The sequence below is a fragment of the Notothenia rossii genome (assembly GCF_949606895.1).
Source record: "Notothenia rossii genome assembly, chromosome: 10".
In the NCBI taxonomy this organism is placed as follows: domain Eukaryota; kingdom Metazoa; phylum Chordata; class Actinopteri; order Perciformes; family Nototheniidae; genus Notothenia; species Notothenia rossii.
Window position 1 is genome coordinate 5580870 of NC_136908.1, and position 27210 is coordinate 5608079.

The 27210-nt window shown below is 38.1% G+C and overlaps 3 protein-coding genes and 1 long non-coding RNA gene across 4 annotated transcripts; all 4 read left to right on the forward strand.

Annotated features, from left to right (window-relative positions):
- The first annotated feature begins 3070 nt into the window (after positions 1-3070).
- LOC307022563 (uncharacterized protein) lies at positions 3071-4690 on the forward strand. The gene is made up of 2 exons (XM_079655394.1): positions 3071-3136; positions 3233-4690. Exon 2 carries the CDS (start codon positions 3235-3237, stop codon positions 4474-4476), a length of 1242 nt encoding a protein of 413 aa, XP_079511520.1. The 5' UTR covers positions 3071-3136; positions 3233-3234; the 3' UTR covers positions 4477-4690.
- A 2475-nt stretch (positions 4691-7165) lies between these two features.
- On the forward strand, positions 7166-10321 carry LOC307022862 (caspase-1-like). The gene is made up of 8 exons (XM_079655764.1): positions 7166-7337; positions 7980-8261; positions 8377-8471; positions 8604-8777; positions 8862-9111; positions 9242-9376; positions 9457-9566; positions 9680-10321. The coding sequence occupies exons 1-8, from the start codon at positions 7331-7333 to the stop codon at positions 9776-9778; spliced, it is 1152 nt and encodes a 383-aa protein (XP_079511890.1). The 5' UTR covers positions 7166-7330; the 3' UTR covers positions 9779-10321.
- A 2846-nt stretch (positions 10322-13167) lies between these two features.
- On the forward strand, positions 13168-16321 carry LOC307023088 (caspase-1-like). The gene is made up of 8 exons (XM_079656116.1): positions 13168-13336; positions 13983-14264; positions 14380-14474; positions 14607-14780; positions 14865-15114; positions 15245-15379; positions 15460-15569; positions 15683-16321. The coding sequence occupies exons 1-8, from the start codon at positions 13330-13332 to the stop codon at positions 15779-15781; spliced, it is 1152 nt and encodes a 383-aa protein (XP_079512242.1). The 5' UTR covers positions 13168-13329; the 3' UTR covers positions 15782-16321.
- Positions 16322-18220: 1899 nt separating this feature from the next.
- On the forward strand, positions 18221-20745 carry LOC307023178. The gene is made up of 2 exons (XR_013803617.1): positions 18221-18663; positions 20559-20745. It is a non-coding gene; the product is annotated as an uncharacterized lncRNA (long non-coding RNA).
- Positions 20746-27210: the final 6465 nt, after the last annotated feature.

The following is a 27210-nucleotide window of genomic DNA, read 5'->3' on the forward strand; positions in this document are numbered from 1 at the left end:
TTCTCGTTTTGCGCTGTCCTTCTCGTTCAAAGGAAATCGCCGCCAATCATATTTCCACGTTCTCGCCAGGGGGGGGAGGGGTTACAAGGCTCGCGTCTTGTGCTGCATTCACTACTCGGACATTAGAGATTTTCTCTCATAAATGTCCGATGAGCCACAACTTTTCTTTCAAAACAAAGCTGCCAACTGGGGTGGCAGCTGGGGTGGCAAGGCATTTTTCTGAGGTGGCAGCTGCCACCCCGTGCCACCCCGTAGAACCGCCACTGCTCCCTGGTAATTAGGGCAGCTTCAGAACCCACAGTCCCTAACCCCACCCTCTCTTGATCCCCAAATATATCAATCAAAACAATGCAAATGTAATATCAAACACAGCCACAGTCAAACATCAATGTCACAGCAGTGACATCACCAGCCAGAGTCAAATATTCAATATCACAGCAGTGATATTACCACATCAGCAGAGCATATGTCATATTCCCCTTAAACAATTTAAATCCAAATGATCAACTAATGTCAGCCTTTTCCAAGGAAGGATATTCTTACCTCACTCTAAGACTAAGCAGATACCTTCAGATACCACGAGAGAGAGACCAGGAGTTTGGGTCGAAGTGTACAAAGCACAAACCGGATTTATTAAGGTTTTAACAAAAATTGAGGATTAAAAAGAATCCTTAAAAATAATAAAGACACCAAGTCAAAATACAATAAAAACAGGTTCTCAAGTAAAATCTTCTCCAGCCATCTAAAAGAGCCCAGAGCCAGGGCCCAGGGCTTGGGCCTCAGAAAACTTCCCCCAAGAACTCCAAGCTCCCCCAAGAACTCCAAGCTCCCCCAAGCTCAAGACCTCCAAGAGCCCCCAAGACCTCCAAGAGCCCCCAAGACCTCCAAGCTCCCCCAAGCTCAAGACCTCCCGTTTCTTCTTCTCCATTCTTCTTTATAGTCTTCTTCCTCCTCCCTCTCTTCGTCGTGGGTCATCCCCCTTTCTCTCTTTGAGTCAGAAGGAGGTCACAACTGTTCAACTTTTAATTATTGAACATTAAAAAAAGTAAGGTTTAAAAATTAAACAAATACAAACTTATAGTAATGATATGCAATTTTAAAGAGAGGGAATATGAAAATGTTTCATGAAAGCAGAACACATTGTCAATGTCATGACTTTAGAATCAAATTATTTTCTTTAAACATTTCAATTTCAAATATGCAAACTTTAAACTTTAATTCATTAACAGAGACTTCATTTATTAACAGAGACAAATATGGGCAGCTTGTCTCTACGATTCGATGGCCCAGGAAGTTGATTTTAAGTCGCCTGCATCCTGTGCGCCTTTCTAGAATGATAGCTGGAACTTTTAAAGTTTTATTAAACCATCTAAAATGTGTGTGTGTATAGGTCAAAAGTTCAGAATGTTCTATCTAGTTTCACATGCCTGGTTTCATATGCCTGAAACATCAAAGAAGGAAACATACATCCTTTCTATTCACATCCTATTTAGCATCTTTTTATCAATGTTAAGCTTAATAGAGGTAGGTGAGGCAAAGGTATGACACAGCCACTTACACAGCAGAACTGTCAACAATATACATTGAAATTGTACTCAAGTACAATACTTAAGTACATATTCTCAACACCCTCTTATATTGCATAGTGAGTCTTGAATCAAAGAGATCTTCGAATGAAAGGCAGTTCCATTATCAATTCCACATAATACACAAAGCCATTACACTGAAGATGAATTATATCAATCAAAACAAGTCGTTTTTTTTTTTTAAATTAAAGTTAGTGCAAATAAATCAATTCACAAATGACGCCCACAATCTTTTGGTGGAATGAACATGAGACATAACACAATTAATTAGATCAGACCGAAAGAGGAATGACCCACAACCCTTCCTGTAAACCAAGTGTAGATTTGAGTCTCAGAGTAGGAAACCCCGTACTAGGACTTCCGGACTCTGCAGGTTTGGCAGCGACCGGGTCATGCTGCTGGCATCGTGAGACGTCCTGAAATGAGTTTCGTTTTGTGAGAAAGCTACGAGGTCTTAGAGACAGTATGCACATTAAGTGAAAACAGGCCTTGAAGAAAATATCCGGGCACAGGAAAGCTACTTACGTCCTATGCTGGATTCACACTTTACATTATCACATTGTAACAAAAAAACATACATGACATATTCCTGTTAAAGTAAAACAAGTATAATCTTAGAATATATACTTTTTTTAATACATTTAAGACAGGCACAAAGGTAATCAGATGAAAGTGTTGATTTGTTTCATTTCCTTTTTATTTGTTCCGCTCATTGTACGCAAAACCCAATGTACAATAATTGCCAACAGAGCATGTCTCTACAAACACACCATTGAGCGAAAAGGAGCAGGGAGAAGAAACAAATCCTATATGACCTGCCCCTTTCTAAAAAAAACAAAATAAATAGAAATAGATGGTCTGCCCTTCATAATATTTGTTTTGTTCACAGCCAAACATAACAGTATCTCAGGATACTAAGAGAAACACAAACAATACTTATTTCCCACTTGATGGTTAACGGAAAGAAACAAAACGACAACAATTTATGAAGTGAGAGTTAGAGTTAGTTACTCTTCTTTCCACTCCATTTAAAAGCCAACAGAAAGTTAACAGCAGTTTCACTGAGGAGAGGATATTTGTGTAGTGATTCATATGAATTCAGTGCCCAGGATTTATAAATTCCTCGTGTTAACCCTTGAAGAGTGGAATATTTGCAAACAATTTCTCACTAAGCGAGTTGATCAAGATAAAAAAAGAATTTTTAGTGTTTGAGTTTACCATTAGTGATCATTGGGTTTTGAGTTGTTATCGTGTTATTAAGTATAATCACTGTTATACTTACACACTTGTCACTTGTGGACTGAAGTGAGACCAGTTAGTAATACAATGTTTCTTATGAGCTTCATCAGAAATAAATAAAGCTCAAAATCATATCTCATGTCATGCCATTACGGGGTTAATGTCATGCATGAACAGCAGATAGGTGGAGTGTGAGTCAGAGGAGGAGGAGGAGTTCCAATGCATCATTTATAGAGAAGTAGAAACACAACAACTGGTAAACACAGTTCAGCTCGTCCAACGACAGACAGCAGAGCAGAGCCCGCAAGAAGGTGAAGTATAATCATTTTCTGAGCATTCATTGCTATCAGTGAACATTGCACCTCATGAAATGGCTCACACCAGTTTAACTGTCTCTCCTCCATTAGATATGGCCACGGCCAGCACATTCCTTACTGCGGATCAGTTCCAGTGCTCCATCTGTCTGGAGGTTTTCACCCAGCCTGTCTCTATTCCATGTGGACACAACTTCTGCAAGGCCTGTCTCACCAGGCACTGGGAGGGCAGAGATCTGTGTAAGTGTCCCCTGTGCAACGAGAAGTTCACCAAAGATCTCAAACTTCGGGTCAACACTGGATTCAGGGAGGTTGTGGAACATTTCAAGAAACTTCAAGCAAAAGCTGACGATGCTTGCCCTGTGAAGCAAGGAGAGGTGCCATGTGACTGCTGCCCTTTAGACAACCAGTCAAAAGCCTCTCAAACCTGTTTGGTTTGCTTAACATCTTTCTGTGAGACACACCTCGAGCCTCATCTAAGAGTTGCGGCTTTAAAGAGGCACACGCTGACTAATCCTGTGCATAACCTGGAGGACCAAATATGCAAGAAACACAACAGGATGCTTGAGCGCTTCTGCAGGAATGACCACACATGTGTCTGCGTCCTGTGTACAGAACACAGCGCTCACGATACAGTCCCTTTGGAGGAAGCATATGTAGAGAAGAGGGCTCACATAGGGAGGAAGAAGAAGGCGGAAGTACAGCAAATGAAGCATACGCGTGGAAAGAGAGCTCAGAAGAACAAGAACAAGAGTCAAGGCAAAGCTGAGGCTATGGAAAACAATGTAGTGATACGTCAGACACAAGATCCTCAGACTTGGTGGATTCAAGACCACCAAGTCAACAGTTTTGGCAGAGTTGGGGTCCTTCCTGAATGGAGATGCTACTGTGAGGTTCAGGCTGAAGGGGGCTCCAGCGAGGACCCAGCGGTGGAGGGAGAGTCGATGCAAGGGGTAAAGGTGTTCATACTTAACCCCATGGATGGAAACTGGGTCGTAAGGGTGGGATCTCTAAAAAACTTTACGAGTCGACAGCGAGTGCCAGTCCAAGTCTTCTGGATAACAACACATGGGAAAGTTGTTGTGTTCGTAGACTATGACCAAGGATCGGTGGCCCTCTTTGAGGAAGTCACTGGGATGTTGACCACCCCTTTTTCTATCAGAGATTTCCATGAGAGGATTTATCTTTTCTGCAGTCATACATCAGGTGAGAGCCGGGTACAGAGGCTGCGACAGCAGGTTGAGAGGATAAAACAATGGTCACAAAATCCAGATAACAAGTTCCGCCTTTGTTGTATTTTATTTATTTGTTTTATTTTTGTATTTAGTTATTTTTAATTGTAGCTGTTTGTTTATTCTGTTTAAATTTAAATCATGACATTGGATAAAAAAGGTGTTCCTGCTACAGTGGTATGAAGGGTTACAACAAGCATCTCCCTCCAGTGACAAACTCATCTTTCACATATTCAAAGGTAAACATTTTTGATAACGGATCGTATTCAGTGATTTTGTAAAAATGATAATGAAGTTTTAATAAAATATTTGTAATGCTTGTTTCTTCATTTAATGTTAAATTGTCAGTTTTTAATATACACAAAGTTTACATCTCCGTAAAATACACTGGTAGCGTCACTTGAAATAAAAAACAACACAATAAACGAGCATGTAAAGCTTTTCAATATCTACTCTGTCCAAAGTGTTGTGTAGTGATGATGGTGACTTTATTCAAGTCCACCACTAGAGGAAGCAATCTACTTATTCTTCATACAAACTCACCCCATTTAATTCTGATATAACATGGCAATTTAAACAGAATTGATATTTTATCTGGATCACCACATTTGAAGTCCTTATTAGTTTTTCAGTCTTTTCTTAAGAACTCTTGTGTTCATATCGTTTTGCTTCTTATTCAGTTAGTTGGATAATTTTGAGACTAAAATCAAAACAGGGAAACTGCACAATAATTACAAAGTGGTCTGTCTGTATGCTTAATGTATAATATAGAATCTATATTATAGATAGTCCAAATATTGGAAAATGCATCGTGAATCCAGGTGGATGTGAACAACCCTCTGGGTGCCATCAAAGAAGTAATAAGGTGAGCATTAGGCAGGAACACGCACAGCAACACGCACAGCCACGATTTTTATTTATTTAAATAATAATAATGCAAATAATACAATTAAATAAAATGATATTGAAATAAATAAAATAAATAAAATAAATAAAATAAATAAAATAAATAAAATAAATAAAATAAATAAAATAAATAAATAAAATAAATAAATAAAAATAAATAAAAATAAATAAAAATAAATGAAATAAATGAAATAAATGAAATAAATGAAATAAATAAATAAAATAAATAAAATAAATAAAATTAAATAAAATAAATAAAATAAATAAAATAAATAAAATAAATAAAATAAATAAAATAAATAAAATAAATAAATAAAATATAATTCATAATACCATCATAACAATTTGAAAAAATGTATATAAAGATATTTAAAATGAACTAAAAAAAGAAAGTCTTAAAAATAAGATTGAATACATTACTTTTTTAAAACATTTTGATAAAAAACTTTTTTTTTTAAATGGGGACAAAGATTTCTGTTTGCTGAAAGAATCACACACAAAGGTACAGGACCTTCTATGTTTTAATTTCCTTTATTATCTCTGTGAATTTTCAAGTGTTTAGACATTGTGTGTCCTTGCCAGCCTAAAGTGATCCAGGGTTAGGGTTACTTTAATCCATATAGTCGGTTCAAATCCAGCTGGTCGGAAACTGATCCCTTTTCAACTTTACACATCTCTGACAAAAGGCCCTTTCAGGCCCAAACAATACCGTAAAAAACCATACACACATAACAATGTACCCGAATATCAATATTTGTGTGTTCCCCATCCCACATCCCACATAATCACCCCCTGCCATAATTACACAAGCCCAACCGCCATGTTTTCCAGCAATCTCTCCTCATTAACCCATTATCAATATTTAAATGTAAATAGAACATTCAGTCTTGGTGTGTGTGTGTGTGTGTGTGTGTGTGTGTGTGTGTGTGTGTGTGTGTGTGTGTGTGTGTGTGTGTGTGTGTGTGTGTGTGTGTGTGTGTGTGTGTGTGTGTGTGTGTGTGTGTGTGTGTGTGTGTGTGTGTGTGTGTGTGTGTGTGTGGGTGGGTGTATCAAATAGTGAATCCACTGCAGCCTTGCACTTCGCCAGGAGAGGTCACTGTAACAGAAGCTTTGTGGAATGAACCCATTTTTCGAAACAATTGTCTCAAATGGTTCAGTGCTTCACTAAAGCTTCATTTTGCCATCACTAGGATCCTGCGCCAGAATTTTTTTTTTTTTTTTTTTTAACATGTAAACTACTCATTCTGGTACCCTCTGACAAGGAAATCAAACAACAATACAACACTTAATTCAGGCAAACAGGCCAAACAACATTGCTGCAAGCATGTTGTATAATCAGTAGAGTCAGGAGAAATTATTTAAATTGGACATTTTCTATTAAAAGTTTACTTACATGTCCAAATTGCACATTTTGACATCTTGTTTATTACATTTCTTTGTGAACGCTATTTTTCAGAACATTTATAAGTTATACTCTGAAAAAGTGGTGGGGACAAAATTGGCCATTTCAATAAGTGCTGGGGACATGTCCAGCGTCTCCAGTGCAAATGACACCTATGCTGCTGAGCTTCATATAGATATGATCTTTCTTTATATTTATTCAGAGCTGTTCTCTTTGAACATTTAGTACTTTCAAGTATTTCATTTGGGCCTTTTGTCTGGACATGTTTGCCCTTTTAGATCAGTGTATGTAAAAATCTAAGGTTTTAACTTATTGCACCCAACCTTGCACCCAGCTGATTGTTCAGTAAACATTAAACTATCTTGCTTATCTCTAGGACACCCGTTCTGGCAGGGACATTCAAGACGTTTTATATGCCACACGACATTTAATCCTTCACTCCACACGTTGTCTACAACAATGACAATGGGACTGCAGTTGCGGGTTGAGCCACACACTGAGTCCTGTGCGGAACTGATCATGCAAAGTAGGAAACGTCTCCTCTCCAGTTTACGCATCCTTACCTCCCTGTACTGTGGAACCTGTTGAGCGCGTAACGTGTAATTTGCCTTCTTCGATTGAAACAACTGTGTGTTACGACAATTTTGAGAAATGGCAGGTAAGAGTTCACGGTCTAAATTAACTTTAAAAGTAACTTTGGTGCATTTTCCGGAAATATGGAGGCGATCGCCAGCGTAATGTAACCGATCCGTTTTTACTGTAAGTGGTATATGAGGGCAATGAGGAGGGTAGAGGTGTCGAGTGTGATTTCATACATTTAATTTGATCTATAAAGTCTGTTAAAGTAAAGTTTGAGTAATTCTGCATTTTTTTTTACCGTGAGCTGGCAAGTATAGGTTACTTTCACTTTGCTGGTGCTCATATCCGTCCTATTTTCTGCCGTTGTTAGTCCAAAACATACAATGAAAATAAAACAATACAATTTAGCCTTTTTATAATAATGATAATATATTACATTTATAAAGAATGTAGGCCTATGTATAACTAATTTCGATCAATCAGCTTTTTGTATAACATATAACTTTGTTGTAATGACTTTACCACATTTATATCAGTGATAATATGCTATTGTATGCTTATTCAATGTTAGTGGCCTGTAGCCATCAGGCTGCACAACCCGGGGTTAACAATGTAACCCATTAAAAAGTAACCCGAACTGCACATAACGTTTGCACAATGACTTTGACCTATACTAGTACACACACATACATTTACATGTTTGTTCTTTTGCCTCTTCTAGCTGAGCTGGAGAGGATAAGGGTTAAGTTTGTGGAGAGCATCAACAGAGAACTGATCAATCAGCTCCTGGACGGCCTTTTGAAGGAACGTGTCTTGAATCGTGGCGAGAAGGACTCAATTCTTGAGGAGAATTCTAGCACGAAAAACAAGGCACGGGATCTCATTGACACAGTTATGAAAAAAGGAGATGAAGCCAGCAACATGATGATCACTCTCCTTCAAAAAATAGATCCAAAACTTTATGCTGAACTGGGTCTTCCCTCTGTGAAACCTGCTCAGCCAGGTGAGCAGACACAGTTCAGCTGTAGAGACATCTTCACCCTATTTAAATTCAAACTAATATTATACTTTGACATTAATGTACATCGTTGTGAGAAGAAATGTTTTGATGTTTGCAGCTGCAGCTCCAGAGCCACAGCCGGGGCAGGACGGTTCAGGCACTCTGATTAATTCCACCGAGGACTTCTGGAAAGGGAAACAGGGTCAAAGCGATGTAAGTTTTTCATAAAAGCTGTGTCAGGTGTTGTTTAATTGATTTATTGTTCAATTCTACAATTGATATATCATCAGATATACAGTATAGTACATTGTGGTCTTAATTCTTTCCTTTACATTTTTTTTGTAGACTTACCCTGCGGCCAAAGAATCCATGAGGCATCGTATGGCCCTGTTAATCACCAACATAAAGTTTACTACCCTCTCAGACAGAGCGGGAGCTGATAGGGACGAGAAGAACATGTACAAACTGCTCGTTGCATTGGGATACGAGGTGGTGAAACACACAAACCTCACGGGAAAGGTAATTCCACAAAAATACATTCATCCCTTGTCTGGTTGATTAAGCAATACAGTAACGGATGTCTGACTTTTTTGTGTTGCCCAGAAAATTGATGCTGCTGTGATTGCGTTCTCAAAACTTGAGAAACTGAAAGAGACCGACAGTGTGGTGGTGGTGATCATGTCTCATGGGAAACTGGGAGCTATCCTTGGTGTTGACTGGAAAGAAGACAAACCTGAAAATGAGGAACCAGATGAGTTTTCCATCGACAACATTTACCTTCACTTGGGTCCGAAGGGATGTCCCGCGCTGCTGGACAAACCCAAGATCATCCTCATCCAGGCCTGCAGAGGAGGTCTCCTCTATTCCCCCGATACAACAAATCCATAGAATTGAATTGAGCAGTCAGCTAATGTCTTGTTTACTGTCTTTGAGTGAGTGGTGCTCTCATGCACTGTATTAACAGTATTCCACATGTGTTTCAGGCGAGAAAGGATCAGAGCTGGTTAAAGACGGTTTGTCCCGTGATAATGCCTCACATAATGATGACTTTGAGGAGGATGGTTTGCGATTCGTAAACAAAGAAAAAGATTTCCTTGCTCTTCTTTCCTCCACCCCTGGTCAGTTAATTAAAACGTTTTCAGATGTTACCACGATTATTACTCACTTTATGTAATTAAAGCTTAATTTTTTTCTACAGATACTGTCTCATACAGACATCCAGATCATGGGTCTCTTCTCATCCAGTTTTTTGTGGCGGTCTCGAACGCCTCTGCACACGTGGATCACATTGATGAACTATCCAGAAAAGTAAGTGGAAAGTATAGACTTTGTGAGGCAACACCACCTAACAAGCAGTAATACTGATGCTCTGGGTTTATTTGTTTTGTTCATTTCCTACACTGTTTGTTTGAAACTTACAGGTCCAGCAACGCTTCGAGGACTCAAAGATCAAAATACAGATGCCGACCAAAGACAGGGTCACTCTGACAAAGCACTTCTACTTCTTTCCAGGCATCTGAATTTACTGGATTTACTGTTGTTTCCCTGTTGTGCCTGGTAGCCACATTATATGCATGCAATATAATTAATACAATGAAATAGAAACAATGTTATAGATGAATTACTGAATGGGCCTAACAAGTACAGGCCAAAGGGTTAAAGGGGCAGAGCAAAAACACTGCTAAGAGACGCATGGCAACTGAAGAGACTTTCTTTTACTCTTGGTGTTTGACTCTTTTAAAGTAGGGGTGGTGGGCCTTTTACATGTCTGTGTCCGGGGGCCTTTCGTCTAATAGTTCATATTTGATGAATCCTTTATCAATATCATCATTTCTATTTTTATACAATTGGTTGTGTGAAAGCCTTTTAATGAATGGGACACAAGTGGTGGCATTTATTGACCATACAGGGACTATTTTAGGGATTTAGGGTGCATAAATAATCTCACTCAGCCTTTTTTGGAACATATGTGTAATGTTCATACGGAATAGGTTTTTACTTTTTATGGTTTGTATTCATTTTGTCCATGTTTTAAAATACAAATAAACTTGACTATCTCTAAATTGTGTCCTTAATTGAGGAGGACATCAACATTCAGCACTCATGTTGTTTTGAAATGGTTTTCTTTCACAAACAGGTTGGGAATGTCTGCTGTTGTGGGTCACACAATGTGAATAAACCTAAACAAAGTAAATGCCTGGGCTTTTAGGGTCCGTGTACTTTTTGTCAGTTTGATTTTTCGTTTAAACCAAAAGCCAAAAAACGAAAATATTTTTATTCTGTGTGTAAACCAATATTTAAATCATAAGATTGGATAAAAAATGTGTTCCTGCTACAGTGGTATGAAGGGTTACAACAAGCATCTCCCTCCAGTGACAAACTCATCTTTCACATATTCAAAGGTAAACATTTTTGATAACGGATCGTATTCAGTGATTTAGTAAATGAAAATGAAGTTTTAATAAATATTTGTAATGCTTGTTTCTTCATTTAATGTTAAATTATCAGTTTTTAATATACACAAAGTTTACATCTCCGTAAAATACACTGGTAGCGTCACTTGAAATAAAAAACAACACAATAAACGAGCATGTAAAGCTTTTCAATATCTACTCTGTCCAAAGGACTTTATTCAAGTCCACCACTAGAGGGAGCAATCTAATTATTCTTCATACAAACTCACCCCATTTAATTCTGATATAACATGGCAATTTAAACAGAATTGATATTTTATCTGGATCACCACATTTGAAGTCCTTATTAGTTTTTCAGTCTTTTCTTAAGAACTCTTGTGTTCATATCGTTTTGCTTCTTATTCAGTTAGTTGGATAATTTTGAGACTAAAATCAAAACAGGGAAACTGCACTATAATTACAAAGTGGTCTGTCTGTATGCTTAATGTATAATATAGAATCTATATTATAGATAGTCCAAATATTGGAAAATGCATCGTGAATCCAGGTGGATGTGAACAACCCTCTGGGTGCCATCAAAGAAGTAATAAGGTGAGCATTAGGCAGGAACACGCACAGCAACACGCACAGCCACGATTTTTATTTATTTAAATAATAATAATGCAAATAATACAATTAAATAAAATGATATTGAAATAAATAAAATAAATAAAATAAATAAAATAAATAAAATAAATAAAATAAATAAAATAAATAAAATAAATAAAATAAATAAAATAAATAAAATAAATAAAATAAATAAATAAAAATAAATAAAAATAAATAAAAATAAATAAAAATAAATGAAATAAATGAAATAAATGAAATAAATAAAATAAATAAAATAAATAAAATAAATAAAATAAATAAAATAAATAAATAAAATATAATTCATAATACCATCATAACAATTTGAAAAAATGTATATAAAGATATTTAAAATGAACTAAAAAAATAAAGTCTTAAAAATAAGATTGAATACATTACTTTTTTAAAACATTTTGATAAAAACCTTTTTTTTTTAAATGGGGACAAAGATTTCTGTTTGCTGAAAGAATCACACACAAAGGTACAGGACCTTCTATGTTTTAATTTCCTTTATTATCTCTGTGAATTTTCAAGTGTTTAGACATTGTGTGTCCTTGCCAGCCTAGAGTGATCTAGGGTTAGGGTTACTTTAACCCATATAGTCGGTTCAAATCCAGCTGGTCGGAAACTGATCCCTTTTCAACTTTACACATCTCTGACAAAAGGCCCTTTCAGGCCCAAACAATACCGTAAAAAACCATACACACATAACAATGTACCCGAATATCAATATTTGTGTGTTCCCCATCCCACATCCCACATAATCACCCCCTGCCATAATTACACAAGCCCAACCGCCATGTTTTCCAGCAATCTCTCCTCATTAACCCATTATCAATATTTAAATGTAAATAGAACATTCAGTCTTAGTGTGTGTGTGTGTGTGTGTGTGTGTGTGTGTGTGTGTGTGTGTGTGTGTGTGTGTGTGTGTGTGTGTGTGTGTGTGTGTGTGTGCGTGCGTGCGTGTGTGTGTGTGTGTGTGTGTGTGTGTGTGTGTGTGTGTGTGTGTGTGTGTGGGTGGGTGTATCAAATAGTGAATCCACTGCAGCCTTGCACTTCGCCAGGAGAGGTCACTGTAACAGAAGCTTTGTGGAATGAACCCATTTTTCGAAACAATTGTCTCAAATGGTTCAGTGCTTCACTAAAGCTTCATTTGGCCATCACTAGGATCCTGCGCCAGAATTTGTATTTTTTTTTCTTTTAACATGTAAACTACTCATTCTGGTACCCTCTGACAAGGAAATCAAACAACAATACAACACTTAATTCAGGCAAACAGGCCAAACAACATTGCTGCAAGCATGTTGTATAATCAGTAGAGTCAGGAGAAATTATTTAAATTGGACATTTTCTATTAAAAGTTTACTTACATGTCCAAATTGCACATTTTGACATCTTGTTTATTACATTTCTTTGTGAAGGCTATTTTTCAGAACATTTATAAGTTATACTCTGAAAAAGTGGTGGGGACAAAATTGGCCATTTCAATAAGTGCTGGGGACATGTCCAGCGTCTCCAGTGCAAATGACACCTATGCTGCTGAGCTTCATATAGATATGATCTTTCTTTATATTTATTCAGAGCTGTTCTCTTTGAACATTTATTACTTTCAAGTATTTCATTTGGGCCTTTTGTCTGGACATGTTTGCCCTTTTAGATCAGTGTATGTAAAAATCTAAGGTTTTAACTTATTGCACCCAAACTTGCACCCAGCTGATTGTTCAGAAAACATTAAACTATCTTGCTTATCTCTAGGACACCCGTTCTGGCAGGGACATTCAAGACGTTTTATATGCCACACGACATTTAATCCTTCACTCCACACGTTGTCTACAACAATGACAATGGGACTGCAGTTGCGGGTTGAGCCACACACTGAGTCCTGTGCGGAACTGATCATGCAAAGTAGGAAACGTCTCCTCTCCAGTTTACGCATCCTTACCTCCCTGTACTGTGGAACCTGTTGAGCGCGTAACGTGTAATTTGCCTTCTTCAATTGAAACAACTGTGTGTTACGACAATTTTGAGAAATGGCAGGTAAGAGTTCACGGTCTAAATTAACTTTAAAAGTAACTTTGGTGCATTTCCCGGAAATATGGAGGCGATCGCCAGCGTAATGTAACCGATCCGTTTTTACTGTAAGTGGTATATGAGGGCAATGAGGAGGGTAGAGGTGTCGAGTGTGATTTCATACATTTAATTTGATCTATAAAGTCTGTTAAAGTAAAGTTTGAGTAATTCTGCATTTTTTTTTACCGTGAGCTGGCAAGTATAGGCCCGTTACTTTCACTTTGCTGGTGCGCATATCCGTCCTATTTTCTGCCGTTGTTAGTCCAAAACATACAATGAAAATAAAACAATACAATTTAGCCTTTTTATAATAATGATAATACATTACATTTATAAAGAATGTAGGCCTATGTATAACTAATTTCGACCAATCAGCTTTTTGTATAACATATAACTTTGTTGTAATGACTTTACCACATTTATATCAGTGATAATATGCTATTGTATGCTTATTCAATGTTAGTGGCCTGTAGCCATCAGGCTGCACAGCCCGGGGTTAACAATGTAACCCATTAAAAAGTAACCCGAACTGCACATAACGTTTGCACAATGACTTTGACCTACACTAGTACACACACATACATTTACATGTTTGTTCTTTTGCCTCTTCTAGCTGAGCTGGAGAGGATAAGGGTTAAGTTTGTGGAGAGCATCAACAGAGAACTGATCAATCAGCTCCTGGACGGCCTTTTGAAGGAACGTGTCTTGAATCGTGGCGAGAAGGACTCAATTCTTGAGGAGAATTCTAGCACGAAAAACAAGGCACGGGATCTCATTGACACAGTTATGAAAAAAGGAGAAGTACCCAGCAACAAGATGATCGCTCTCCTTCAAAGCATAGATTCAACACTTTATGCTGAACTGGGTCTTCCCTCTGTGAAACCTGCTCAGCCAGGTGAGCAGACACAGTTCAGCTGTAGAGACATCTTCACCCTATTTAAATTCAAACTAATATTATACTTTGACATTAATGTACATCGTTGTGAGAAGAAATGTTTTGATGTTTGCAGCTGCAGCTCCAGAGCCACAGCCGGGGCAGGACGGTTCAGGCACTCTGATTAATTCCACCGAGGACTTCTGGAAAGGGAAACAGGGTCAAAGCGATGTAAGTTTTTCATAAAAGCTGTGTCAGGTGTTGTTTAATTGATTTATTGTTCAATTCTACAATTGATATATCATCAGATATACAGTATAGTACATTGTGGTCTTAATTCTTTCCTTTACATTTTTTTTGTAGACTTACCCTGCGGCCAAAGAATCCATGAGGCATCGTATGGCCCTGTTAATCACCAACATAAAGTTTACTACCCTCTCAGACAGAGCGGGAGCTGATAGGGACGAGAAGAACATGTACAAACTGCTCGTTGCATTGGGATACGAGGTGGTGAAACACACAAACCTCACGGGAAAGGTAATTCCACCAAAATACATTCATCCCTTGTCTGGTTGATTAAGCAATACAGTAACGGATGTCTGACTTTTTTGTGTTGCCCAGAAAATTGATGCTGCTGTGATTGCGTTCTCAAAACTTGAGAAACTGAAAGAGACCGACAGTGTGGTGGTGGTGATCATGTCTCATGGGAAACTGGGAGCTATCCTTGGTGTTGACTGGAAAGAAGACAAACCTAAAAATGAGGAACCAGATGAGTTTTCCATCGACAACATTTACCTTCACTTGGGTCCGAAGGGATGTCCCGCGCTGCTGGACAAACCCAAGATCATCCTCATCCAGGCCTGCAGAGGAGGTCTCCTCTATTCCCCCGATACAACAAATCCATAGAATTGAATTGAGCAGTCAGCTAATGTCTTGTTTACTGTCTTTGAGTGAGTGGTGCTCTCATGCACTGTATTAACAGTATTCCACATGTGTTTCAGACAAGAAAGGATCAGAGCTGGTTAAAGACGGTTTGTCCCGTGATAATGCCTCACATAATGATGACTTTGAGGAGGATGGTTTGCGATTCGTAAACAAAGAAAAAGATTTCCTTGCTCTTCTGTCCTCCACCCCTGGTCAGTTAATTAAAACGTTTTCAGATGTTACCACGATTATTACTCACTTTATGTAATTAAAGCTTAATTTTTTTCTACAGATACTGTCTCATACAGACATCCAGATCATGGGTCTCTTCTCATCCAGTTTTTTGTGGCGGTTTCGAACGCATCTGCACACGTGGATCACATTGATGAACTATCCAGAAAAGTAAGTGGAAAGTATAGACTTTGTGAGGCAACACCACCTAACAAGCAGTAATACTGATGCTCTGGGTTTATTTGTTTTGTTCATTTCCTACACTGTTTGTTTGAAACATACAGGTCCAGCAACGCTTCGAGGACTCAAAGATCAAAATACAGATGCCGACCAAAGACAGGGTCACTCTGACAAAGCACTTCTACTTCTTTCCAGGCATCTGAGGCCGGATTTACTGTTGTTTCCCTGTTGTGCCTGGTAGCCACATTATATGCATGCAATATAATTAATACAATGAAATAGAAACAATCTTATGGATGAATTACTGAATGGGCCTAACAAGTACAGGCCAAAGGGTTAAAGGGGCAGAGCAAAAACACTGCAAAGAGACGCATGGCAACTGAAGAGACTTTCTTTTACTCTTGGTGTTTGACTCTTTTAAAGTAGGGGTGGTGGGCCTTTTACATGTCTGTGTCCGGGGGCCTTTCGTCTAATAGTTCATATTTGATGAATCCTTTATCAATATCGTCATTTTTATTTTTATACAATTGGTTGTGTGAAAGCCTTTTAATGAATGGGACACAAGTGGTGGCATTTATTGACCATGCAGGGACTATTTTAGGGATTCAGGGTGCATAAATAATCTCACTCAGCCTTTTTTGGAACATATGTGTAATGTTCATACGGAATAGGTTTTTACTTTTCATGGTTTGTATTCATTTTGTCCATGTTTTAAAATACAAATAAACTTGACTATCTCTAAATTGTGTCCTTACTTGAGTAGGACATCAACATTCAGCACTCATGTTGTTTTGAAATGGTTTTCTTTCACAAACAGGTTGGGAATGTCTGCTGTTGTGGGTCACACAATGTGAATAAACCTAAACAAAGTAAATGCCTGGGCTTTTAGGGTCCGTGTACTTTTTGTCAGTTTGATTTTTCGTTTAAACCAAAAGCCAAAAAACGAAAATATTTTATTCTGTGTGTAACCCAATATTTAAATCATGACATTGGATAAAAAATGTGTTCCTGCTACAGTGATATGAAGGGTTACAACAAGCATCTCCCTCCAGTGACAAACTCATCTTTCACATATTCAAAGGTAAACATTTTTGATAACGGATCGTATACAGTGATTTTGTAAAAATGATAATGAAGTTTTAATAAAATATTTGTAATGCTTGTTTCTTCATTTAATGTTAAATTGTCAGTTTTTAATATACACAAAGTTGACATCTCCGTAAAATACACTGGTAGCGTCACTTGAAATAAAAAACAACACAATAAACGAGCATGTAAAGCTTTTCAATATCTACTCTGTCCAAAGTGTTGTGTAGTGATGATGGTGACTTTATTCAAGTCCACCACTAGAGGGAGCAATCTACTTATTCTTCATACAAACTCAACCCATTTAATTCTGATATAACATGTCAATTTAAACAGAATTGATATTTTATCTGGATCACCACATTTGAAGTCCTTATTAGTTTTTCAGTCTTTTTTTAAGAACTCTTGTGTTCATATCGTTTTGCTTCTTATTCAGTTAGTTGGATAATTTTGAGACTAAAATCAAAACAGGGAAACAGCACCATAATTACAAAGTGGTCTGTCTGTATGCTTAATGTATAATATAGATAGTCCGAATATTGGAAAATGCATCGTGAATCCAGGTGGATGTGAACAACCCTCTGGGTGCCATCAAAGAAGTAATAAGGTGAGCATTAGGCAGGAACACAGCGACACGTGGCTTGTCTCTGCGGTCCTTCCCGGGTCTCGTCATGCTGCTTCCCTGAAGGCTCCCACAGGATTGTAGTTGACACCTTCGTAGATTCATCTTCTTATTACAGACACATGCATTTCCTAACATTTGGTATGCCTACGCTGTAAAATGTATTGTCTCTTCTATTTACACACGGCATCTATTGCAGGTCTGTCCGTCCTGGGAGAGGGATCCCTCCTCTGTTGCTCTCCCTGAGGTTTCTCCCATTTTTTCCCTTTAACACTAGAACCGCCAGAGGTCGCTGTATACCTAAAACCGCCAACGGGTAAAATGTACCCGCTATTGATTTTCAAGGTACAATGTTTTTTTATTTATCATACAGAACAGTGAGTTTGGATCGCACAGGGATGAAACGTATACCAATAGAATCTGTGGACTCTCAGCTTTTCATATGCTATAGTTTGTGCAGATAGCATGAAGTATAAAATATCACTAAGAGTGCTGATTTAAACGCTTGGTGTTAGACTTGTGTTTTGTTTAGGTACAAATCTCTTTATCTCTCTATCTATAACTACCTATCGCTCTATCTGTAATGTTCTGTTCTATGGACATATAATTGTCTACATAAACAGACGACGCGGACTACTTCTCTCATTCCGAGTGTCCATCTTTATTCAACTGGCACGTAACCTGCACACATGCATTACGTCCTCAACGTGAGCTCAGTCATCCAACGTCTTGTATTCTCCAATATGTTACACTATCTATAACTATCTGTCTATTTCTCTCTCTATCCATCTATCAATATATCTATCTATCTATCCCTCTCAATCTATCTCTCTATCTATAAGGAAACGCAGTAGACAAAAGGCGTTGCTATGGCAACACGTCATGTTTTACGCTGCATTTTCTATGAGGTAAATATTACCCGCTGGCGGATATAGAGAGGCGAAGTCCCGCCCATCTACTTCCGACCCATGGGACCCCGGAAGCGGAAAATTATACATTGACGTCAATGGAGAGAGAAAAGTCATCTTTCGATCCCGTTTGAATTGTGCCACGAATGACACATATGATGTTTGTCAAATTAAAAGAACATTTTGCAAGTCAAAAAAATAAAAATATGTCGTAAAACTGTGAAGTTACAATTTTTTTTGTGTGAAACCGCTCAGTGAACTACAGGTCTCTGGTCTCGCACAATACGCGTCACCATCACAAAGATGGCTGTCACGTTAGTAAATTTCACCTGTTTCTTTCAGAATGAGGCGAAAAAGTATAAAAAGAGGTGAAAATCACTACAAGTCTGGGCATGTTGAGAGCTGTACATACACGAAAGGGAGCGGTTCTGTAAGAGCCAGCATGCGGGACCGGCTTTACAAGGTTTCAGTGAGTAATATGAGTGCAATGTCTAAGGTTAATGTCAGCTAGCTAACAAGGTACACTAACGTGTTTTGTTTTAGCAACTAGTTTTCTCCTTAAGAACTTTGTGGTGTCTGTGTATGCTGTGGATAACATTAGTGTTCACAAGAACAAGATACACTCCCGTGTTTTGTTTTAGTTGCTCTTCAGATTGAAGCGGCCAGTTCTATATCGACTATATGTGTGATCTCCTTTTTACATCTCGTTGTGTCATTTGAGTTTATTTGCTGTGTGTAGATTCAAGGATTTTGGTTATCTTGTCCAGGGATGCAAACTTGTCACCTTTCGGCGAAATTCTCCGTTTTGAATCCAAAATAGGTCGTTTTTATGATTCCTGTAGATCTGCAATAAAAAAATGTTTGGGGTATGGGAGGGGGTCTGGGACCCGGATTAATGTGCGGCCGCGAGCTTTTTTTTATATATTATAATGAAGCGCGAGCTGTGTGCTCGAGTCTTCCTGTCTGTCGGCTCTGCTCATGATGTATAATAAGCCTCTGCGGCTCGGCGATGATGGTCTAGCTTCAGCAGCTACATTACCTACGGTGCGTTCGTTAATATTAACTGTGCGTCCGGAGTCACTGTGGCACAGACTGGACCGCTGGTGAACAGCTGTTAGAACGGGCCGTTCAGGTGTTCAGAGTAGAGCTCCCTGTCGGAGCGGCAGAGCGTGATATGCACTGAAAAGTTTGTTTTCCCCGTCGCAATATTATCGTTGAGCTAGCTAACTAGCATACATTGTCACTATCTGCTAACGTTAGCTTTAGCCTTCGTTTTCTAATCGTTTTTTTCATAGGCTATAAACAGAGGTGGTATAAGTATATATCTTGTAATTGATTAAAAGTAGAAGTACTCAGTTCTTGTACTTGAGTAAAAGTAGAAGTACCAGAGTGTAGGAATACTCTGTTACAGTAAAAGTCCTGCATTCCAAATGTTCCTCAAGTAAAAGTAGAACATTATTATTATCAAAATATAGTGAAAGTAGCGACAGTAAAAGTAGTCATTTTGCAGATTGGTCCATTTCAGAATAATATGATATGTTTTATAATGACTGATCATTAAAGTGTTATCAAAGCTGGTAAAGGTGCAGCTAGTTTGAATGACTTTGTATACTGCAGGCAGGGTAGCTTTTGGATTTACTCCAGGTGGAACTAAAGTCTGATTTAACACTTGATTATATTTCACATCATTCATCCACATCTGTAAAGTAACTAAAGGTATTACATACATGTAGTGGAGTAAAAGTACACCATTTACCTCTGAACTGTAGTGGAGTAGAAGTACAAAGTAGCAAAACATTGAAATACTTAAGTAAAGTACACGTATCTCAAAATTGTGCCCAAGTATAGTACTTGTTGAGTTTATGAACTTGGTTACTTTACACCAGTGGCTATAAAGATAGAAAGACTAAGCCTTGCACAGAGGCATGAAAATACATTTTCAAAATGCTCAACAGTGCTGCCAAAATTATAAACTGACTGCTACACAATTAAAATAAATGCTTTTTATATATTTCTATTAGATGTGACTCTATGGCGTTTCTGTTAATATTAACACTGCTGCTTTAGTTGTTCTGACTGCTAAAATCCTGTTATTCCTAATTTTAAAGCCGATATTCTGTGGGGTCAGGGGGCTCGGATCCTTGTCACCTTTTTCATACCTGATGAGTTTGCATCCCTGTTGTCAATTTGTTTGGTTATCTAGGCACAGCTGTGTGTGACTCCCTCTGGTACACTGGTATGTGTTTTCCTAATGTAGAGAGCATTGATTAATTAATAAACTACACACTGACTCTAGATCCTGACCAAATCCTTATTTTTTGATCAAATGTTTTTCAAAAAAATGTATTGTATATTATATAACAGCTGCACATCACAGACCGGAGTCTCTGCTGCTGTGGACCACGATGGAGGCGATCATCCTCCCCATCCCCAAAGACCCTGCATGGCATGGAAATCTCCTCCTCCTGGAACAATTCTACACCCAGCATATGCTCCCTGTGTTGGCCAGTAGAGAGGAGGACATTTAAATAAACATACTCTTAACACCCTCGGACTCTGCGTTGTGTTTCGTATGTGTGATGGGGTGTTATGCAGAGGGGAGGAAAACAGGACACAGCAGATTGGGATTGTGGTGGAGATGCTGAGCAGTGATTTAATTGTTGCGTGTAATTATTATTATACTGCGTGCTTCTTAGTTATTCCATCTTTTGCTGTAACATGGATCTGTATGTAACTCTATTTACTTGTTATCTACCACACTTCCTTCTACATCATACACCATCATTATACATGATAGTGTATATAGGATATATATTTATTTGTATACATATCTGTAAATTGTATAATTTTATTTTTCGTATTTGGGATTTCTCTTTTGTCCACTCAAATACACTTGGCCCTTTCTCTTTTCCATGAGGAAAATGGCAGCTGCATATTCTGCTTTTCTCATCTGCTCCCTGTCTGCTCATCTACGATGAGAAAATTATATAATTAATTACTAATAATCATTTAAACCTGTTATTACCAATATTTCACAAATTCTTCATGTAAACTTAAGAGTACAGCTGTATGTTGAGTATGTCAACTTTGCTTGGTTCATCTTACTGGGGGGCAGCTACATGGATGTCAGTGCAGTCCACAATAATTTTGCAGCTGAAGGCAGAATGAATTTATTATTGACTCAGAATGAAGCACAACTTCATGTCATACAATACATTGACTTTATTTGTAATTGTGTAAAAACATATGAGCATTGATTAGCAAGCAGGACCTGCAGGAACAGAGAATGATGATGGATGGAGCTGGGGAGAGAGAAGAATAAAGAAAACAGATCAACTTTATTATCGGATATTAAAAATTCAATTTCAAAACAAGTTGCCGCTCCTACAGTTTTCTAGTATGTAAAGATGATTTCACATGACCAATGCAAAATATCACACTCAATACATGTGTGTCTCTGGGGGGTGCATTGTGCCTTTGATGTATATAAATAATATACCATAACCAAATACTATTACGTACAGTGGAAATCAGGTTGCCAGAGCAGGTCAGTCCAGTGTGCTTGTTCCTCAGGGTCTTAGCAGTTACAGGTGAGGTAAAGAAAATAAAAGAGAAAAAGGTCAGTAACAACACTTTAAAGTAACAACACTGAATAATTATCTCTTTTAATAATTTTCTCTCAGTAATCACTCAACTACTGTCTTTCCAACAAACAGATTGACTCACTCTCACTATCATCACAATGAAACACGTCCAGAAGAATGTCATGCAAAGTTGCCTGCCTTCCTTCCTTCGACTCTCCCTGAACTGCCTGATCTTTTAATGGTCAATGTTAACCATTTGTGCAGATAGCATTAAGTAGAAAAGATCGCTGATACTAATGTGGTGTTAGCCTACCTCCCGCCCCCTTAGCACCTGGTGGAGGGGGCGATAGGCTACTCTTCAAATGTTTCACAAAATACTTACCATCATGACTACTCTTACTGTTTAACATTTCGGTTTACTTCGTGTTTAGGCTAATACAAATGACAAGGCTAAGTAATGTAATATAATGCTAACTAACATGCTCGCTACTAGCTAGGTAGCTAACTTGACTATGTTCCATGCAAAACATGTATATTACCTGATATGTTTGGTCCAACGACTCCTGGTCCTTTCATCAGACGGGAAGCGATAGAACGAGCAAGTGGTATGATCTCTTTTGTGATTACAACCTCGTACAAAGCACACAGGCATCTTGTAAAAGTGAATTTATTGGAGCAATCTCTTATATTTATTGGAGGGAATAAATCAGTCTTCTTCTTCCTCTTTGCTTTGCGAGTCACAACCAGTCTTGGAGCATTATCGCCTATGACATCACTTACGCGACCCAGAATGCATTTGGGATTTGTATTCTTTCTAGTTGCGTATTATTCATAGTCTTATATTTCAGCAGTTTTACGACAAACTGTGACTTTTTTGCACGGAAATGATTGTTTAAGATTGACAAACATCATATGTGTCATTCGTGGCACAATTCAAACGGGATCAAATAATAACTTTTACTGTAACAGAGTATTCCTACACTCTGGTACTTCTACTTTTACTCAAGTACAAGAACTGAGTACTTCTACTTTTAATCAATTACAAGATATATACTTATACCACCTCTGTTTATAGCCTATGAAAAAAACGATTAGAAAACGAAGGCTAAAGCTAACGTTAGCAGATAGTGACAATGTATGCTAGTTAGCTAGCTCAACGATAATATTGCGACGGGGAAAAAAAACTTTTCAGTGCATATCACGCTCTGCCGCTCCGACAGGGAGCTCTACTCTGAACACCTGAACGGCCCATTCTAACAGCTGTTCACCAGCGGTCCAGTCTGTGCCACAGTGACTCCGGACGCACAGTTAATATTAACGAACGCACCGTAGGTAATGTAGCTGCTGAAGCTAGACCATCATCGCCGAGCCGCAGAGGCTTATTATACATCATGAGCAGAGCCGACAGGCAGGAAGACTCGAGCACACAGCTCGCGCTTCATTATAATATATAAAAAAAAGCTCGCGGCCGCACATTAATCCGGGTCCCAGACCCCCTCCCATACCCCAAACATTTTTTTATTGCAGATCTACAGGAATCATAAAAACGACCTATTTTGGATTCAAAACGGAGAATTTCGCCGAAAGGTGACAAGTTTGCATCCATGGACAAGATAACCAAAATCCTTGAATCTACACACAGCAAATAAACTCAAATGACACAACGAGATGTAAAAAGGAGATCACACATATAGTCGATATAGAACTGGCCGCTTCAATCTGAAGAGCAACTAAAACAAAACACGGGAGTGTATCTTGTTCTTGTGAACACTAATGTTATCCACAGCATACACAGACACCACAAAGTTCTTAAGGAGAAAACTAGTTGCTAAAACAAAACACGTTAGTGTACCTTGTTAGCTAGCTGACATTAACCTTAGACATTGCACTCATATTACTCACTGAAACCTTGTAAAGCCGGTCCCGCATGCTGGCTCTTACAGAACCGCTCCCTTTCGTGTATGTACAGCTCTCAACATGCCCAGACTTGTAGTGATTTTCACCTCTTTTTATACTTTTTCGCCTCATTCTGAAAGAAACAGGTGAAATTTACTAACGTGACAGCCATCTTTGTGATGGTGACGCGTATTGTGCGAGACCAGAGACCTGTAGTTCATTGAGCGGTTTCACACAAAAATAATTGTAACTTCACAGTTTTACGACATATTTTTATTTTTTTGACTTGTAAAATGTTCTTTTAATTTGACAAACATCATATGTGTCATTCGTGGCACAATTCAAACGGGATCGAAAGATGACTTTTCTCTCTCCATTGACGTCAATGTATAATTTTCCGCTTCCGGGGTCCCATGGGTCGGAAGTAGATGGGCGGGACTTCGCCTCTCTATAGGTATAAATGGCATTTTTTTGGCGATTTTTTCAATCTGATTTCATATTGACAATTATTAAAAACAGAGGGTGCTACATAACACACTTTCAGGAAAAGTCACGGACTGGGAGACTTTAATATGTTATTGAAAAGAAGTTACATACAATCAAAAAACAGCTGCGGCTAAAATGTACCCATTGGCGGTTCTACTGTGGGTTTTCTCCAGAAGTTTATCCTTGTACGATGTGAGGGTCTAAGGATAGAGGCTGTCGCTTTTCTCACACTGATATTCTGAACAAACTGTGCTGTTGTATTAGCTGTAAAGTGTCTCTACCGTAGGCTATTTTTTATGTATAGGCCTACAGCACTTTGGCTCGACCAAAAATCGTTTATAAATGTTCTATATAAATAAAACTTGATTTGATATGACACGCACAGCCACGATTTTTACTTATTTAAATAATAATTATACAATAAAATGTGAAACTTGAAAAAAGAAATAATTCCCAAAAAATTGCAACGAAAAAAATTCAAAAAAAAGTTACATTCTTTTTTAAATGGGGACCAAGATTTCTGTTTGCTGAAAGAAACACACACAAAGGTACAGGACTTTCTATGTTTTAGTTTCCTTTATTATCTCTGTGAGTTTTCGAGTGTTTATAGCATTAATCAATGTTTCCTCACCAGTTGTAGATGGACCTGGCTGTTTAACATCAACGCATACCACAGATGGTTTCACACCATCCCTTTAAACAGACACCACAAGAGCCTCCCTCCCTAAAGGCAACATCCAGTAAAAAACCTCAGAATTATAAAACCTGCAGGCTGTGTTTGGGTTTGGCTAAAATGAGAAACCAGATGAATAACATGTGACAACATTGATTCTGATCATGATGATTATTTAATCTACACTTACAGGCCCACCAAACTTCCACACATTATAGTTTAAACAAGATAAACACAACAGCTCACATGATGTAAGCTATGAAACATTTCATAAATATGAAACCGCGACTTATGACTTTTCAGAAATGCCACAGTTATGAAACGGTTTTACAATACAATACAATAATTTCCATTTTAAATACCTGAACATCATGTCTTTGTAAAATCAATGCACAAACTCTGTATGGGATTTTTCAGACAAACTTTAATTGAAAATGAAAAAGAAACTCATATTAAACAAAACAATGTCATTACAATACCACAGAAAGGCAACAAGTTGAGTAGGCAACATGTCTGTGCTTGTCATGAGAGTCTTTAACAGGGCTACTTTAAGTTCATCCTTTCACTGACGCACCATGTTCACTCATAAAAATAAAGTAGCTTGACAGAAGGATTAAGCTTGTGCTTTATAAAAAGACATAAAACAACAAGGGTTTGTCACTTACAGAACATAATTACCAATCCAAATCAGACTAGACTTTGAACAGTTTATTTGAACATACTGGCAGTGTTAGAGAATCTGTTTACACTGATACAAACCAAAGACACAGGTGGTTAATATCAAACGCTCCTGCTCCCACAACTCACACTACTTTCCAACATGAAACTACGAATGAACATGTCCTCTTTCCAATGCACGCACTCACACACAAAAATAGAGCATGTGGTAACAAAACTGGTTAGGCCAGATGAGTGAAGTTAACATTACTTTCATAAGAGATACTTGGCAGTGTGACTATTCTACAATTAAAATATTGAACACGTCGTCCTTCCCCTTTGCAATAGAAAATAAACTCTACTTTACAGTGAACTAAACCATGCAGAGCTGTTTAAGGGAGGTAGAGGACATCAGAGAGAGAGGGTCAAATACAAATCAATACAGATAACGTGGCTCTGAAAACACTGCAGATTAGTGGGCCCATCTTTTTGCCTGTATAACACAAAATATACTACTCTTTGCCTATATATATATAGTAGGCAAAGAAAGAAAATACTAGTCGTTAACTATGAGTGGGGATGTCATTATTAGATGACCCTTTTGTAAATAAGGTTCATGCTATGTATGAAATGCCTCTACTTATGAGCGCTGTTGTAGAGATAAACCAGAGATGGCAGAGTTGTTCCACTGTGGTGCAGGTTGTTGAAATGAAGTCAGGAGTAAATAACCCTTTTTATGAAAAGTGGCCAAGTCGTTCAAAGTCGTTTTTGTCTGCTGTCCCTACAGCACATTGAGAGGAGCTCGATATCCCTTCATCTTCACTCTGTGATCAACAGCTACCCTGCCTCTGTCCAAGCTTCACAATATCCACTTATCTGCACCTCTTAAACACACTAGAATAAATGTAATATCCTTGCAAAGCCAAAGTGAAAAAAAGAATAATGTGTTTTTAGTTTGTTTTTTTATGTATTAAGAGCAAAACACATGGCAAGGAGGTTCATGTTGGACATTCAAAAACGGCATCCCTTCTTTAAGCTATTTATTTAGCTCATCCTGCTGCTTATCAGATTTCACAAACTCTAAGCAGCAAGTGGTTTTTCAGTTGTGTAATTTTGTTTGTTTTTAGATATAGGTTACACCTTGGAAACTGTAACTATAACTATATGAGACTCACTCTCCAGGCGTTACTCTGGTATTTAACTACCTTCTTAGTGTCTGATATAGGCTACTGCCCTCTCCACATAGTCTACTAAGTGTTCCACATTGTACTCTATGCGGTCTATCATTTCCCCCTAAGAGAGGTTAGTTAAAGAGAGGAGGTGTGGAAGACATGCAGATAGGAAGAAGAAAGAGGGAGCCAGATGAGGAGGCAGGAGTAGGAAGAGGAATGGATACAGATGGAGAGGAGGGGAGGGAGGAATAGTGGGTGAGATTGAGAAGTATAGAGAAGGGGAAGCAGAAAGAGAGAAAGGAAATAATAAGTCAGTTAGTTGAATATGCATTTTCAATCTCACCCGTTTGCCAGTCTTTTTGAACTTTTTGCATTTTGGGATGTTGACCTTTGCCTGCTGCACATATTCATGAGCGCCCAGAACACTTCGCTCGATGCTGCTCAAGCAGTGATTGTAGGGTTGGTGAGAGCTCACATTGAATAGCCTACCACCTTCAACCACATAAGAATGATATTACATTGATGTATTTAAAAAAAGAATTACATTG